The sequence below is a fragment of the Lithobates pipiens genome, unplaced genomic scaffold (assembly GCF_037356315.1).
Source record: "Lithobates pipiens isolate NorthernLeopardFrog02 unplaced genomic scaffold, aLitPip1_a1.2 Scaffold_18, whole genome shotgun sequence".
NCBI lineage: Eukaryota > Metazoa > Chordata > Amphibia > Anura > Ranidae > Lithobates > Lithobates pipiens.
The window spans coordinates 318,222,826-318,241,834 of record NW_027507758.1 but is presented as its reverse complement, the minus strand read 5'-3'; the positions used below and the strand labels follow the sequence as shown (position 1 = coordinate 318,241,834).

Below are 19,009 nucleotides of genomic sequence, written 5' to 3'. Positions count from 1 at the left end.
AGGTGTGAATGGGGAACAGGTGTTTTAAATTTGGTGTTATCGCTCTCACTCTCTCATACTAGTAACTGGAAGTTCAACATGGCACCTCCTGGCAAAGAACTCTCTGAGGATCTGAAAAAAAGAATTGCTGCGCTATATAAAGATAGCCTAGGCTATAAGAAGATTGCCAATACTCTGAAACTGAGCTGCAGCATGGTGGCCAAGACCACACAGCGGTTTATCTGGACAGGCTCCACACAGAACAGGCCTCACCATGGTCGACCAAAGAAGTTGAGTGCACGTGCTCAGCATCATATCCAGAGGTTGTCTTTGGGAAATAGACGTATGAGTGCTGCCAGCTTTCTGCCAAGGTTGAAGGGGTGGGGTGTCAGCATGTCAGTGCCCAGACCATACGCCACACACATTGGTCTGCATGGCTGTTATCCAAGAAGGAAGCCTCTTCTAAGGATGATGCACAAGAAAGCACACAAACAGTATGCTGAAGACAAGCAGACTAAGGACATGGATTACTGGAACCATGTCCTGTGGTCTGATGAGACCAAGATAAACTCATTTGGTTAAGATGGTGTCAAGCGTGTGTGGTGGCAACCAGGTAAGGAGTACAAAGACAAGTGTGTCTTGCCTACATTCAAGCATGGTGGTGGGAGTGTCATGGTCTGGGGCTGCATGAGTGCTGCTGGAACTGGGGAGCTACAGATTATTGAGGGAACCATGAATGCCAACGCATACTGTGACATACTGAAGCAGAGCATGATCCCCTCCCTTCGGAGACTGGGCCACAGGGCAGTATTCTAACATGATAACGACTCCAAACACACCTCCAAGCCTACCACAGCCTTGCTAAAGAAGCTGAGGGTAAAGGTGATGGCCTGGCCAAGCATTTCTCCAGACCTAAACCCCATTGAGCATCTGTGGGGCAGCCTCAAACGGAAGGTGGAAGAGTGCAAGGTCTCTAACATCCACCTGCTCCGTGATGTCATCAAGGAGGCATGGAAGAGGACTCCAGTGGAAAATAATGGTGGTCACACAAAATATTGACACTGTGGGCCCAGTTTGGACAAATTCAATTAGGGGTGTACTCACATTTGTTGCCAGTGGTTTAGACATTAATGGCTGTGTGTGGAGTTATTTTGAAGGGACTCAAATTTACAATGTTCTACAAGCTTTACACTCACAACTTTACATTGTAGCAAAGTGTCAGTTCTTCAGCATTGTGTCATGAAGATATAATAAAATATTTACAAAAATGTGAGGGGTATACTCACTTTTGTGAGATACTGTATATACAGTTTATATTTGAAAATTGATCAGTTCTGGTGTACTAACTGCCTATCCCATTTTAAGAGGCCATAAATTGCCAGGACAGTACAAATACCCCCAAAATTACCCCTTTGTGGAAAGTAGACAGACCAAGGTATTTAAGAGGCATGGCAAGTTATTTTAAGTTACAATTTTTTGGCACAAAGCTGTCTTTTTAACAAGCTTTTTCTCACACACAGTATAGGCATACTTTTAATTACACCTCAAAACACATTCTGCTATGTCTCCTGAGTATGGAGATGAGACTTTTTTTTACAGCCTAGATGCATAGAGGGGCTCAAAATCCAAGTGCCGCTTTTGGGTTTTCAAGGGGGCATAAATTATGCATCTAATGTCCTAACTACTGAACAAATTTTTGGAGGCCCTGGAGCACTGGGACAGTGGAAACACCTGAAAGGCATGGTACGTCTTTTGAAGACTTCATTTTTTGCCATGTTTTTGGAAAGTGCAGAATGAAAATTTATATTTTTTTTACACAAAGTTTTCAATTTAATAAGCTTTTTCTCGCACGGCATGGACACATTCTGCTACACTTCACCATACATTAACTAACATTATAGTGATTTATAATAGTGATTGAAGCAGTCCTTTATGCATGCAAAGGGCAAGTTGTGAGGGACAGTGGGAACAATAATGTGTGTCATGCCTTATTCCATCTTTAATGCATACACAGCATTTTTTGGGGGTCTTTGGCCAGTTTCAGGTGGGAAAAGATGAGGGAAGTGTCACACATGCAGCCTGATGACTGCATTAGATCAAGGCTTTTCAGGTGAAGGTCTTTCCTGGTAAATGAAGGATGTTACAATTTGATAGTTTAGGAAGGAGCCAGATCTTCCTGCTGACTTAAAGATGATGTATGAACTATATATGGCCAATTGAAATAAGTAGATGGAAACCTTATCATCTGGTTGGAAAGCTACACCTCCCATGTACAGATTTTATCCATGTACGCAAATAGGTTTTTGGACCTGCTTTCCTTTCACTGCTACCCAAATAAAATAGGCATCCGGGAGCTCCAGATGGCTATCTCTCCCTTTGCAAATGCAAAAGTCATATGTATACCCGGTGGCCCTCTTACAAAGCTTATATAACTTCACCCCATATCTGACACGTTTACTGGGATAATATTATTTGATGCTCAGTCTGCTTGTGAGATGTATGAGGGATTTATAAGTGCAGATATTTTTGTGGATTCCTCCTCTTTTTTTTTGCAAATACATTTTTTATTAATTTTCAAAATAGGGACAGCCCACAGAATACAGCAGTAGCCATCAACAGTGGAGGTCGAAGCCTCCTAGCAATATGTCACAGTAAGTATCAACGTACATCAATACAGTTAAGGTTTATTGTGGAGTTTCCAGGAGTGACATTTTACTGTGCTATTACAACTACTACTTCTAAATATTAAGAATAGCTGGCAACCCATGTCCCTGAACATTAAATAATTATATTATCTAAAGAAAAAGAAGAATAGATGAGTTAAAATTAGCTAAAAAGAAAGGAAGAGTGGGGAAAAAAAAGCTGGAGAAGGAAAAGGGGGAGGGAGGGGGGGGGGGGGGGAGAAGTGTTACAATGCTGGCTCAAGACAACAGAGATCTCCTGTCTTTTATTTAATTTTTAGAGGTTTAAGACCCATACAGGGCCTTACTCTCCTCCAAAAGTATAAACATATTGCAGAGATTCCAGGTTTTCTTGTAGGTTTCCTGTCTGTCTTGAGCTGTCATTAGCAGATCCTCCATTTTATTTATATCTTCGACCTTCCACAGCCAAAGAGCTGTGGTCGGCGGGTTGTTCTGTTGTTTCCATAGCAAGGGAATGCATGATTTGGCTGCATTCGTCAGGTGAAGTAGTATAGACTTTTTATAGACCCTGGGGAGAGAGTAGATAAATGGAATAGAAAAAATGCCGGGTTGTTCGGGATCTTAAAGTCTGTGAATTTTTGTGAGATGTTGCGGGATCTTTCTCTTGTCCTCACCGCATCGCCAGCAGTGTTCTGGAGTGTCAGGGAAAATAGTAGGGCCTGTGGAGTCCATTAACTCTGAAATGGTGGGCCATCTATCTCTCCTTTCATGAACTGGGAGGCAGTTACACAGTCAGAGTCCTTTAGTGATGGGAATTGTGAAGATGAGAGTCCTGGGGGGAATCTGGGATTACCCAGAATTGGAGTAAGGGGCGATGTCTACGTTGACAGAGAAGTTTGCACGACTGCTTGGGAGCATTGCTGCAAAGGGTTCCCTATAAAAGGGTGTGTTTTTAATGCTGAGGGTAGGGAGTCGCCATACCAAAGTGCACTCCTAAGGGGGATAGCAGTCTGGTGTTGCTCTATCTGTGCCCATAGTTTGGACCTATAATGTCGTCACCAGTCTAAGACCCTGCCTAGATAAATAATATCTCCTGATGTTGGATAGTGCCAAGCCTCCACAATGTTTCGGCATGGAAAGCTGGGTGCGGGGGGGGGGGGGGTTCACATTTTTTTGTGTGCAGAGACAAAGTGGGTGAAAAGGTAGGGCCTAAAAGAGGTATAAAAATTTTGTCTGTATACTCATTTTTTGTAAATTGCATCTCCCAAACCATGAATGTAGGCCTGTGTGCCATGTATCTAATAAAAGTTCTTCTGCTGTGTGAAGGGGAGTATGTTCCTTTCCTCCAATCAGTTCTCACACAGTGCAACTGAAGCCTCCCTGCCCCCTCCTCTGTTCTCCTGACAGATGAAGAAAGGTTTGAACCCTTTTCTGCCCTTTTTAAGGGGTGTAGGGAAGAGAAGGCTGCAGATAAACAAGTAAAATCTATGTAGGAGGATTTGTTTCATCTCTGTGTATAATTTGAGGCTGCCACTTCACTGAGTATATGTGAGGGCTTACATCCACTTTAGGGTAAAAAAAATAAACTTTAGAATGACTTTAGAATGACTTTAAGCCACAAGTATGAAAGGGGATCAGACAAGGCAGAAATAAAAGAAGAAGCAAACACAAATTCTAAGTATTGTAATATATTATATCACTCTCAAACCCTCTGGCAGTAGGCACAGCTCCACAAGTGTTCCTATTATTCCCTTAATGAATATGACTTAGATATACAATTTCTAGTTAGGACACAAATATGTGGGGTATAATGTCTATTGTGTAAGAGTTAAGTTTCTTTTCTTTCTTTCTGAACTGCAGAGGAATATCAGCATAAAATCAACTTAAATATACTTCACTGTTACAATTTACACAAATCAGACAAGCCCGGTTTTAGGTTATGGTGCTTTCTTAAACAAATTATAAAAAGCAAAGAAATTACCTTTGAAGGTAATTTATAAATTAAAAAATGTCATCATGACCACAAGTTATAAATTTAAAAATGTCACCATGACCACAAAAATAAGTGAATGATTATTTTGTAATAAAATGTACCTTTATATAAACTGGTGTGACTGTAGTTTACCAATTTTATGGGCAACAGAAACTAGACATGGTCTGGCCAAATATTTTCTAACAATTCAAATAATTAGCTGGTGAACATTTGTACTCCTCTGTTTGTTCACTTGAAATTTGGCTTGGCAGTTTCTGTGTATGGGGGCGGCAAAGGCTGCTTTTCTTTTGGCTGCCACAGAGTATTGTGTCTGAAACACTATAAAGGCAAAAACATTACTTTGCTGCAAAGCGGTCATTATTACAAATGTATATTTCAGATTACTTCGGCAATGAGAAAGCCACAGGTGTGCTTTGGCCCTATCCTCTTCAATGAGTTTTTATAACTTCTGTTATTTCTGAGAGTTTAATTCTATATTCTACATTTTCAATTATAACAGGATTAAACTTATTTAAAAAAGACATAAAAAACAGGTAATACCAAACGTATTAAAAATGCTTACCTCGTGCCCACTGTCTTGTACAGGACATGACTCACTGTCTGCTTCTGAAAATGATCCAGATTCATCACTTGAGTTTGTTCCATATGACTGCTCACATTTTATCTGTGGTCTGACTTGGTTATATAACGAGTCTACAATTGAACATGCTTCTTGATGGTCAGTGGGTGGAAAACGTGGGCCTTGTGAACAGGGAGATGATGAAAATTCACAGAGAGGGAGGCTGCAAGGAGATCCACCGCTTCCATCTTCTGCATATGAATATGAGGAGCAGGAGCTTGATGTCCTTGTTCTGGTATCCAAAGGAGGGGAACGGGGACAAACTTTAATTGGCACTGGGCAGCTAGTGTTTGGCCTCAGCCTTCCTGGCAATGGGTCTGCTACCAGCCCGCTGTGGGAAAAGGTGTGAGAGCTGGGAAGAGATTGGCTTGCTCCGGCCCACAGACCCTTTGGCACATGCTCGGAAAACTCTTTATCCAAGCAGCTCATACCAGAATATGATTGCACCGGAGTGCTTATTTGGTCACAAGCACTTGAAGAGAAAATTACACTTCTCCTGTCCAGTTCCATCTCATGTTTAGGGGTGAGATCTGAGCCTGAACCTTGAAGAGGGGATGCCATGAGGAAGTTAGAGGAATCTTTGTGAGGTTCACTAGACAAATCATAGTTCCCAGTGAAAGGGATATATTCAGTTTTATGGTCACCCTGAGTCGTTCCCTTTTCCACAGGGCATGGCGGACTTCTGACAAAGCGCTGATGGGAAGTGCCAGGTGAGTCCATTAATTCCCCTCCTGTTGTTCCACTAAAAAAAGTCCCTAGACTAGAAGGAGATGACACACATTTTGGATCATCAATGTTAGCTGGGCTGGGCTGTTTCCTGACCATCTCAATGTCCCCTTCTTTATCCCTGATGTCACTCTCATCTCCAGACAAGCAAAGTGTAACACTCTCTTCTTCATTATCATCATCTTGAGGCTCACTTTTGATCTGGCCTATAGGAAGTCCTGATTTTAGGCCCATTTCCGAGTTATGTTCATTGTATGTGCTTGTAAAACCTGAGGTACTATGTGATGTATTGTAGACATTCTTAGTACAAGCCAGCTGGTATTTCTTATAACGTGGGTAGCGGATTACAGGATCCTTGTCTAAACTTTCCTTATTATCCCTTTGCATATTGGAATTAGGCAAAATGACTTCATTTCTGTCTGTGGCGTTCTCACCTGAACCAAAGTTAAAAGGCTCATAGTGCATTCTTTCCTTGGGGCAGGATATCTTTGAGGTTTCAGATTCCATAGTTTCCTCTTCACAATGAAAAGTCTCATTGTGCACACGCTGGCAAGAGGTGTCTTTCTTACACAGAAATAAGCCATCCTCATTGTTTAGAAGCTGCGTCTGAAGAAAGCGGAAGCAGGAGTCCTCCAGGTTGTGCATACGCAGGAATTCTGCACATTGGATGACCTCTTGGATGTTTTCTTTGCTCAGTAATAGCTTTGCAGTGTAGGCAAACTGCAACAATGGACCAAATCCTCTAGCAGTGACCTGCAAGATAAAAAAAATAAAAAATGAGAGAAAAAAATAGGCAAAATGCCAACATTACCATCAGCACTGTAATTGTCTGAAGTCTGTCAAGTGTAGTGAAATAACCTGACGGTTACAACGTCCATACATAAACACAGTAAAGTAACAGTTAATCTCCCCATCAAGTCAACAGCAACTCTATGTTTAACCGCTTCAGCCCCGGAAGATTTTACCCCTTTCCTGACCTGAGCACTTTTTATAATTTGGCACTGCGCCGCTTTAACTGACAACTACGTGGTCATGCAATGCTGTACTCAAACAAAATTTGCATCCTTTTCCCCCCCCAAATAGCGCTTTCTTTTGGTGGTATTTGATCACCTCTGCAGTTTTTATTTTTTGTGCTATAAACAAAAAAATAGCGTCAATTTTGAAAAAAATATATATTTTTTACTTTTTGCTATAATAAATATCCCCAAAAATGTTTTTAAAAACAAATTTCTTCATAAGTTTAGGCCAATATATATTCTTCTACATATTTTTGTTAAAAAAAAAAAGATCGCAATAAGCGTATATTGACTGGTCTGTGCAAACGGTATAGCGTCGACAAACTATGGGAAAGATTTTTGGCATTTTTATTATTATTGTTCTTTTTTTACTAGTAATGGCGGTGACCCCTGATTTTTAGCAGTACTGCGACATTCCGGCAGACAGATTGGACACTTTTGACACAAGCCATACAAATGCACTGCTTACTGTGTAAATGTCACTGGTAGGGAGGGGGTTAACACTAGGGGGCGATCAAGGGGTTAACTGTGTTCCCTCGTTATTGTCTCTAACTGTATGGGGATAGGACTGACTGGGGGAGGAGACATATCACTGTTCCTACTTAGTAGGATCAAACGATATGTCTCCTCTCCCCTGGCAGAACATGGATTTGTGTTTACACAAACACACATCCTTGTGCTGGCTCTCGTGCCCAAGATCGCGGGTAGCTGGCAGTGATTGCGCCCACGGCAACACAGATTGGGTCCCCCGTGGTGCAGAGCGAGCGTGCACCCCCCTGGTGGCTCTTAAAGGGGATGATGCACCCATACAAAGTTTCACCCAGCAGAGCAATTCTGCTGACGTATATAGACATGAGCTGGTCGGCAAGTGGTTAATAATTAATTCTGCCTGCTTCTACACATCATACCACGGCTTTAAATTGTAACCTGATAAGTGATTAACATGCTAAATAGGCATCCACGTGCTTGGTATAGTAAATACACATTTGTTTAGAACTAAAATATATCGGTCAGAAAACTTTAATTCAACAGAAAAATAGGAAACTGTAATTCATAGTTTGGTTCTCAATTTAAACATGTTATGTGATCCTATCAGGATCACATATTTTCCTGATAACTGACGAGCCAGAAAGCATGTATTAAAGCATGAACTAATAACAACTGAGCCCTCTCACCAGAAGAAATAGGGCCACTTAAGATTTATGGGCAATTGCAGAATAGTCTACTCTGTTCTGTATGTTAGGTACTTGTTAAAAATAACAAAAACTGTGATTTTCAGTTTTGGCATCAGGAAGCGGGTCCTTTTGGCACTGATGCCAGTGCAAACACGCTCAACATTTTCAGTAAGGAGAAGAAAAGTATGGATGAAAAGGAGTTAACAATGTTGTGAGTTAAAAATTATAGTTAAGGTATAAAATTTGAAGGTTAAAGTTTTGCATTTTTTTGTTTTGTTTTATGTGAGCAGGGCTGTTAGGTTAACATTATATTGCACTAAGGCAGGGGTCTCCAAACTATCAAGCTCCAGCTGTTCAGGAACTACAATTCCCATCATGCCTAGTCATGCCTGTGAATGTCAGAGTTTTACAACGCCTCATGGTTCCGCAAAAGCTGGAGGGCCATAGGTTGGAGATCCCTGCTCTAAGGAATGAGATATTAGATTAAAGGAAATTTTCAGGGTTAGGTTAAAGGAAAATTACAACATTCCCCAGCTTTTTGAAATTACTCATGAAACTATACTGCTGAGTCAAGGCATCTCTGCCAAATGTGGTCTCGAACCACTATCTGACCTTTTAATTGGGGACATATACAGGTGTGTGTATATAAAAAGACAACCATTGAGAACAAGCATACCATAGTGATGGCTCCATCCTCCCTAAAGAGTATGTAAAGCCCAAACTTTTTTTTTTTATAGTTTAGTTAGAGCAAGGGTTTGCTTAATGTGAATGTAAACCCAAAAAAATAAATGTAATGAAGATTTCTACCTGGTACACTAGAGGATGCCAAGTCATCTGTGCCCACAAAGAGTTAATTCAGCATTGAGCAATCCTCTTGCTTTTTGCTAGGCTAAAAACCAGCGCACAGAGGCACAGAGAAATTTGTGTCCCCACATCCCCCACTGCTGTGATTGTAGAGCTGCATGATTCTGGCTAAAATGAGAATCATGATTTTTTTTGCTTAGAATAAAAGATCATGATTCTCATGGTGTAACATCATCTTTCACATTGTACAAAACAATTGGGCTAACTTTACTGTTTACTTATTCTTTATTCATTAAAGTGTACGCTTTCCAAAAGTATTGCGTTTGAAAGACGTCTGCGCAAATACAGTGCGACATAAAATATTACAACAACCGCCATTTTATTCTCTAGGATCTCTGCTAAAATGTAATGTTTCGGGGTTCTAAGTAATTTTCTAGCAAAAAATACTGATTTTAACTTGTAAGCAACAAGTGTCAGAAAAAGGTTTAGTCTTTAAGTGGTTAAACTGCCCTCATCTAAAGACTGAAGATTATTCCTTTGATCTGAAAGAAGGAAATGTTAAAATGGGAGGAACTTGGCAGGCTGCCTGTTTTTTTTTGACAGCTGTCAGCTTGAGCAGAGAACTCTGCACTAAATCGTGGAAATGCTGTGTTAAGATCGAGGGGTGGGGGGGGGGTAGAATCACAATCTCGCTTCTTTAACGATTAATCGTGCAGCTCTATGCGAATGACACATGATTACTTTCTCTCATGCACGAGCATGAAAGCAGAGGGTGTGTGTCCGATTCCAGCTTCATGTCACTCCCAGGATAGGCTGATCCACACCACAGCAATACTAGGCATGCTGAAGCCATGTGGTGCCTTTCCTGATTTTTCAGAGATTAGCAGTGACAGAGGAATCCTTGCACACACCGGCGCTGAGTAGATGACATGTGCACATCAATGGGAGAGAGCTGTGATGTGCACGCAGAGGACTGATCTGCACGCACTTTTCTTTGCCAAGGTGCAAGGTTTGGCCTTGTGATGCTGCCTGGTGACGGGCAGTGTAAATGTGGGAGGGGAGTCGTGTGACGTCATGACTCTTCCCACCGATCACCGGCAAAGAGACCCGCCCACTGATTCCGGCATTTTCATACAGCTGGACGGGGTTACAGAAGAAAGGTAAGGGTACATGCAGGAGTCTTATATAAGTGGACAGATTAATATTGTGCCATTCGTTTATACTGGGTGAGCGGAGGTTTACATCCCCTCTAAGACCCCTGGTAAGCTTTTTCTTAGATGTATCATGTCAGGAAGATTTCACTTGCTCTCCTAGAGACAAAAGAGGACGTAAAAAGCGAGTAAATAGCCTTTAGTTGTGGACAGAACAGGTTTCCCACATTGGAATACTCCCTTGCCTCATATTGCTGTCAGTTTTGAATTTATTTTAGATTTTTTTAAATATATTGCATTCTTTTTATTTGACCATTAATGGGTGGGTAATACAATGTATAAAATATTCAAAAGAGCAGTCTTTGCCTCTGTATAACAAAATATAGCAAAAAGAGAAAATAGGAGAAAAAAAGCCATGCCCTTACAAACTCACAATTTAGAGGGTAAAAAGGAAGAGCCAAGAGAAATGTGGCTATATAAGGTAAAAGCATGTTTTATCAGGAGGTAGAGGATGAATCTGTGAGTAATTTAGCTCACAATATAAACTTTTTTGAAGGGATGAATTTTAAGAGTATGCTTGAACTTTTCAGTGACTCTTGCAAACTGAATGGTATGTGTAAGTAAATTTCAAAGAAGGTGAGAGGCTTGTGAACAACCCTACATGAATAAGTGAGAGGAAGAGCAAAGGGTCCTGGGCAGAGTAGAAGTTAGGAGTGGGATGGTATTTGGAAATTGGTGAGGGAAGGTAAGGTGGGTTCAGACTGGCCTGGCTGCTGCCTGGGAGTTCTGGAACAATGCCCTGCAAACCACATGGTGTTTACCCTCCCAGTAAGTAACAGTGCTTAGCACTGTGTAAACTAACAGCCTTCCAGACCAGTTCTCTGCCCTGTGAACTGGCAACTCCCATTTACTTCTCCATCCACGCTACATTTTATTAGATTGAGCCTAGGTTCACACTGCTGCGGGATTGAAATTATGCGAGTTCAACTGAACTCGCACAATTTCATATCCGCATGTCAGTCCCACTTCGGGGGTGATTTCAGAGATATTTGTGCGGGTTCCTGCACAGATGTCTATTGAAATCTCACCCAAAGTCCCCAAAAGTAATATAGAAACTACTTTTGGGGATCGAGAACCCATTCGATTTTAGTCAACTAAAATGTACTGCAGATTTTAGTTGACTAAAGTGTAGAGATTTTAGGTGACTAAAATACAACTAAAACTAAAATGGTATTTTAATCAAAAGACTATGATTAAAACTAAATTGTAATTTGATGTCAAAATTAACACTGCTTGAAATATAGAGAGAAAGTTATAGACAGGGAAAATTATACTTGAGGTTCTGAAGTAATAATTCTGATCAGACTGGGGGTATCTTCCGGCTGAGAATCATCCTCATTCAGGTTGCATCTTGAACTTGCCAGGCTGATTCATTAATTTCTATTAGTAACATATCCAGTTTATAAATCATCAAAATAACAAGGCTACACATGCTTGTATAAAAGTACTGTGCCGTAGAAAGGATTGGCAGTGCTCTGCAGTAAAGTGGTTAATTACACTTTCTGAAAGGCATGAGGAGGGGATTTTCTTGTTCCAGCACATACATACATAGTATAAACAAACTCGTAACTGATTCATAACATTCCATAGTAAAGCAATTTCCATCAGACGGTTTAGACTGAACTATTAGAGAGAACAAAGGCAGTATTCATTGTTTTGTATCCTAAGCGCTCCACCCTCATTCTATAGTGCACAGTCATTTGTCAATTTGTCCCCGCTGGTGCTGACTATACATACAAAGGGTCACTCAATGTTTAGTTATTGAACTGTTTTCTGCACAACTTGAAACACAACAATGGGTCAGTCAGTGGCTCTAGTGCAGGAAGAAAGCTGAACTTTGTAGAGTAGACCATCTAATATACTGGAAGCCTATCTAGGCGATACATAGACATGGATGACAGCTGATTCCTTCATCGTAGAGCTTGCTTAGAAAGACACAGCACTGGCCTTTGCTACCAAAAAATATTAAATGTGATGGCAGCAGTTGACAACTAAGGCCAACAATGTTTCCAATTAGAGAAAATGTTTATTGCAAATAATGTCTGTTGCAAAAAACAAAAAAACAGCTCTAAGCCTCTAATTTGGATTTATTAACAAAGTTATTTAAAACTACAGTGGATATAAAAAGTCTACACGCCATTATTAAAATGTCCGGTTTCTGTGATATAAAAAAAATGAGACCAGGATAAATAATTTCAGAACTTTTTCCACCTTTAATGTGACCTATAAACTGTACAACTCAGTTGAAAAACAACCTGAAATCTTTTTGTTTAGGGAGTAAAAAAAATAGTGTGGTTGCATAAGTTCGCACACCAGTGGTGAAATGTTCAGGGTTGCAGCAGTCGCACTTGCGACTGGGCCCTGCCGTTATACCACTGTGGTGGGGCCCCAAGACCCGGCATCTCCCCCTGCACCTTTGGCTTTCAGTTTAGGATGCAGTGGGGGGAATGGGAGGCGGTGATCGTCAGCTCTATGGTTTGTAGTTCTCCTCCGGAGTGTATACAGTGGAGAGGGGAGGGGCCTCTTACCAGGGCAGCTATCAGTTTCACTCTTCAGTGTACAAGTGTGTTGCTCTGCTTGTACACTATTGTTGACAGCTGCCCGGGTCAGAGACCCCTCTCCACTGTATACACTTGGGAGGAGAACTACAAGCCCCAGGGAGATTGCGTGGTCCACAGGCACCATAGAGCTGCCGATCGCCCCCCTCCCACCTCCCCCTGTGCTGGGGGTTGGAGGTGCACAGATAGCGGAGACCAGCCAGGTACACGGGGAACCTCTGGAGGGGGGGGGGGCTGTCTGAGGCATCTGAGCCAGCAAGAATCTTTCTGGATCCATGAGACATAGGCTTTGGTGCCAGGAAGGTTAAACATTGGTTTTGACTTAAATTGTTTTATATCTGATAAATGGTATGTGATTTATAAATGTTTTACATATTTTATATAATGGTTATATACACATTATGCTACGAGATGACCGCAGGGATTTTTATTTACGTCCGTTTCAATAATAGTTTTTTTATCAACATTTTCATTTTAGATTATGCTTTTGTATAATCCTGAATTTGCTATTTGTTTACAATAGTATATATAAGTCTTTATTCCATATATAAGTGTTGTGTATATTGCCAGCCTGTGTCCCCTTGAGTGAGCGAGCGGTATAACCTCCCAATGAGTTCTGGTTCTTAGATTTATGGTCCCGGAACTTCCGGTCCTTGACGCTATCCAGGACGACCTGGTGGATATTTAATCATCCGGGTGACGAAGTCCCGTAGGACGTAACGCGCACAGGGGAGGAGCTATCGTGTGGACTTCACCCTCAGTCGTCTCCGGAATATTGCTGTGTTTTATACTGGCGTTGTTACATGTGCCATTTTTAATGCTGCTTTACTGATTGCTGTTTCGACATTCCTTTTACGGCTAAAACTCTTTTAATATATTTTGGATTACTTCAATAAACGAACCTTGCGGAGAACACTTAGATTGTGTTTCTTTTTCCATCTAATATACCTGATCCTGTATCATCTGTTCCATCCGGTTCATCTATCTTCTACCTCTATCCCATTTGTGGATGCAAGCCTGCATGACCTTCTGTTTAAGAGGTCCAGCTCATCTGGTAAGAGTTTTGATTTGGTGGTGGAGGATTAGTCACTCAGACTATTCAGTGGAACTGAATTGTTCTCTCCTCACGAGGTGTCCCTGTTTATGGACTCATACATTGCGTTGCACTAATCTGAATTTTTATATGCTCTCTGGAGACCCTGATGTAAGAGGGGGCTCTCTGGAGACCCTGATGTAAGAGGGGGCTCTCTGGGGACCCTGATGTAAGGGGAGGCTCTCTGGGGACCCTGATGTAAGGGGAGGCTTTCTGGGGACCCTGATGTAAGGGGAGGCTCTCTGGGGACCCTGATGTAAGGGGAGGCTCTCTGGGGACCCTGATGTAAGGGGAGGCTCTCTGGGGACCCTGATGTAAGGGGAGGCTCTCTGGGGACCCTGATGTAAGGGGGGCTCTCTGGGGACCCTGATGTAAGGGGGGCTCTCTGGGGACCCTGATGTAAGGGAGGGGCTCTCTGGGGACCCTGATGTAAGGGAGGGGCTCTCTGGGGATCCTGATGCAAGGGGAGGCTCTCTGGGTACCCTAATGTAAGAGGGGGCTCTCTGGGGATCATTAATGTAAGAGGGGGCTCTTTGGAGACCCTGATGTAAGAAGGGGCTCTTTGGGACTCGGATGTAAGGGTTGGTCCTCTGGGGTCCCTGATGTAAGGAGGGGCTCTCTGGGGACCCTGATGTAAGGAGGGGCTCTCTGGGGACCCTGATGTAAGGAGGGGCTCTCTGGGGACCCTGATGTAAGGAGGGGCTCTCTGGGGACCCTGATGTAAGGAGGGGCTCTCTGGGGACCCTGATGTAAGGAGGGGCTCTCTGGGGACCCTGATGTAAGGAGGGGCTCTCTGGGGACCCTGATGTAAGGAGAGGCTCTCTGGGGACCCTGATGTAAGGAGGGGCTTTCTGGGGACCCTGATGTAAGGAGGGGCTCTCTGGGAACCCTGATGTAAGGAGGAGCACTCTGGGGACCCTGATGTAAGGAGGGGCCCTCTGGGAACCCTGATGTAAGGAGGGGCCCTCTGGGAACCCTGATGTAAGGGGGCTCTCTGGGGGACCCTGATGTAAGGAGGGGCTCTCTGGGGGACCCTAATGTAAGGGGGGCTCTCTGGGGGACCCTGATGTAAAGGGGGGTTCTGGGGATCCTTATGTAAGGGGTGGGCTCTCTGGAGACCCTGATGTAAGTGGGGCTCTGCATGTCGCAGAAGAGCGCCCGCGGGTCCTGTGGACTCGATGTCCGCCAGCCACCTGTGATCATGGTGAGAAGAGGCAGAAAATAAGGTGGATCCCTATTCTGTAAGGGGACAACTCAAGTAGCTTGCTATGGAGGCACCCAAGGGGGGAAGGCAGGAGCACTGGTGGGGGACCCAAAAAGAGGAGAATCGGAGCTACTGTGTCCTCATTGACCTCAGTAGTTGCATGTACCATGAAATAATGAATTCTCAAAGATTACAACAGATACTCTGAAGTTGGGTTTCCAATAGCTTATAAGCACTTGGGGATGGGCTGCCAATCTGGTGCTGCTGCCATAGGGAATAAGAGAAGAGCAGTTGTGATTGAGGGCTGATTCACACCAGATATAGCCCAGTGCTTTTTTAATTCTGCATCAAAAGCGCATAGACAGAATTTAACATGGATTCCAATGGCCTTAGCTCACCCCAGTGTAGTGCATTCCCATGGAGTCAACAAAAAAAGAAGAGTGCATTTTTTCTGTATCGAAAGTGGAAAAAGCGCATAAAAAATGCACTGGGACACACATGTCCTAAGTTGTCCTCAATTGAGAAGAAAAAAAAAAGGGAAGAATATGCACTGAAATGCAATAAATAATGCATAAAAGATGCACATGTGTAAACAAATTCATAGTCCAAAAATAGTGATGTGAACTGGCCCTTAGGCCCATACACCATGAATAGACTGTTTGCTTATGCATCCCTAGCCGGCAGGTGCAATGTGCAGGCGGCCTATCCAAATCTGAGGATGCAGCAGGTGCATGGACACAGCCAGTCATTTCAATGTGACAAGTGTGTGGCCCTGAATGCAGATTGTGCTCACCTGCAACCACACATCTTACTTTAGGACAAGCGTCTGTGTCATAAGCTTGAACCTATATAAATGCAAAAACAAATTGCCTGCTTACAATGTGAACCTCAGTGCACATGTAGATGGGTCATTGGCTCTGTTAACTTTATGAGTTTATGAGTTTATGAATGAGGGCTCATTTTAAAGTGTTTTTGCCATTTGCTACAAATATATACATACTTAAACCACTTGCTGACCGCTCTTTAGCACTTTTAATACTAAAGGGCAGCAGCTGTGTGCAGGATCACACACACACATATATATATACATACACACACACACACACACACACACACACACATACACACACACATACACATACACATACGATCCTGCACTTCTCTTTACGTGCAGCACCGGTGGACCGCTTCTGCTGTGATAATTCACAGCAGAAGCCCATTAGGGAGACTCGATGTCCTCCGGCCCCGCCAATCATCAGTAACACACAGAGAACCAAGATGTGTCTATGTAAACAAGGCATATCTTAGTTCTGATAGGGGGAAGGGATGCATTCTGTGGGTCTGCAAAGCGGGTACTAGAATTGATTGGTTTCCCTAGTGAAAGCAGCACACTGTGTACAAAAAAAACACTGGCTGGGCACACAGTTAACCCTTTGACTGCCCTAAATGTTTAACCCCTTCCCACCCAGTATAATTAGTACAGTAATTATTAGTATTTTTGGATCCCGCAAAGTGTTAAAAGTGTCAGTGTCTGGCTATCTGCTGCAATATCGCAGTCCTGCTTTAAGTCACTGATCTCCGCCATTACTAGAAAAAAAATAAAAATCCATCCCATTGTTTGTAGACACTATATTGTTTTTTAAACCAATCAATATAAGCTTATTGTGATTTTTTTTAACCAAAAACATGTAGCAAAATACATATTGGCCTAAATTTATGAAGACATTTGATTTTTTTTTAAAGTTTTTATTAGATGCGTTTTATAGCAGAAAATGAAAAATATTTTATTTTCAAAAATGGTGTTGCAAAAAAAAAAAAAACAACAACAACAAAAATGCAGTGGTGATCAAATACTGCCAAAAGAAGCTCTAATCGTGGGGGAAAAAAAATGACGTACATTTTATTGGGCTACAGTGTCACACGACTGCGCAATGGTCAGTCAAAGCAACACTGTGCCATATCGCAAAAAATGGCCTGTTCATGAAAGGGGGTAAATCTTCTGGAGGTCAAGTGGTTAATATGCATTTTCTGGGCACATGTTCACATGCATATCTTATGAGTGCTGTCCTACAACTGCAATTTCAACAAGTTAAAATGTCAATCAGGCTATGCTATGGCAAACAGCCACAACAGAAAAGGTTCTAGGAAACATAATTTTAAGTTCAAAATGTTTATTGGATTTTAACAAACATGAAAACATAAGCAATACAGAAAAGTGTCAAGCTTATCGTTGGACCTTATGGTCCCGTAACATAAGATATAAAGCAGAAACACATGAATTAACATAAGAACAGTTTTGCATCATAAATGGGTCGGTATGAAACATAATTTTAATACTTTTTTGGTGAGCCTGCTGTTGTTCTAATCTATTTGTACAAAAATGTAACTATGAACATGCATGTCATATAAGGATTGGGACAAAGATCTCAAACAAAGAAATAACAAAGAACAAAGAGTAACAAACATTGCGGCTGGTTCTTTTTCTAGCAACCAATTGTCGTAATGTGTCTAGGAGTTCCATTACAATCTTAGCTATCTTTCCAGCACAAGAAAATGCTATTAATGTATCTGCAACATTTAACACATTGTTGCATGGTGTCAAATGTTCCACGCAAAGTTTTGAAAATAAATGGCATGTCTATTTATATTTTTGCAAGTTTCATTAAAACCTTTCCTTAATCTTATTTCCATAATGTCTACTCATTGTTATGTTGCTCACATCTGTGTTTTTTAGATTTAACTCTAGCACAATTTCTGATTTGTTATGCACACGGTCCATTAAAGAGCTCCTGACGCCGCAGGAAATACTTTGAAACCTACTCTACATGCAAGCTAGTGATCATTAAAATTCAAACAGTGAGATTCAGCATTCACTTGCCATTGTTCTTTAACCTCTGTAGCCCCAAAGGAATTCTATACTGAGGAGAACTACACCATCTGAATGAAGGCTGGCATACCTAATAAATGTGAGATAAATTCTGTGTGGCTGTAAATTTCATTCTCAAGCTGCCTTCTCTTCTAGTGATTATTATAATAGCTTGGATTTTATAGCTGACTTGAAGTGTGATAAATAACCTTATCTGTATTGTGAGGGCAATAGAAATAGGGCAATGCTCATAGTTCCTCTGATTGCATCTTTACAATTGTTCAAGTTAGTGGGATTTGAAGTGTGATAATGAAGCTGCTGTACACTAGATTTTGAAATTTTTGGGAGGGCGCAAACAAACTGAAAAATTCAGAAAATTACTAAACAAAAAAACATAAATTGCCCATCAACTGCAGCCACTGTGCCCATCAATTGTAGCCTCACTGTGCCCATCAATTGTAGCCTCACTGTGCCCATCAATTACAGCCACTGTGCCCATCTATTGCAGCCTCATTGTGCCCAATTTTCACCTCACTGTGTCCATCAATTACAGCCACTGTGCCCATCAAATAAAGCCTCACTGTGCACATCAATTACAGCCTCATTGTGTCCATCAATTGCACCTCACTGTGCCCATCAATTGCACCCACTGTGCCTATCAATTACAGCCACTGTACCCATCAATTGTAGCCCCACTCTGCCCGCCAAATGCAGCCTCACTGTGCCCATCAATTGCAGCCTCACTGCCCATCAATTGCAGCTTCACTGTGCCTATCAATCACAGCCACTGTACCCATCAATTGTAGCCTCACTCTGCCCGCCAAATGCAGCCTCACTGTGCCCATCAATTGCATCCTCACTGTGCCCATCAATTGCAGCTTCACTGTGCCTATCAATTACAGCCACTGTACCCATCAATTTTCACCTCACTGTGCCCGCCAAATGCAGCCTCACTGTGCCTATCAATTTTCGCCTCACTGTGCCCATCAATTTTCGCCTCACTGTGCCCATCAATTTTAGCCTCACTGTGCCCATCAATTTTAGCCTCACTGTGCCCATCAATTACAGCCACTGTACCCATTTATTACAGCCTCACTGTGCCCACTGCAATTGAGACTGACAC

General features: G+C 42.1%; 1 protein-coding gene across 1 annotated transcript in view; it reads right to left on the bottom strand.

The window, feature by feature from the left end:
• Positions 1–19,009, bottom strand: part of BACH2 (BACH transcriptional regulator 2) — a 367,124-nt gene that overhangs the window by 21,813 nt on the left and 326,302 nt on the right. The window contains exon 5 of the mRNA XM_077487244.1: positions 5,177–6,712. Within this exon, the coding sequence (XP_077343370.1) occupies positions 5,177–6,712 (1,536 nt within the window). The remainder of the gene's footprint in view (positions 1–5,176; positions 6,713–19,009) is intronic.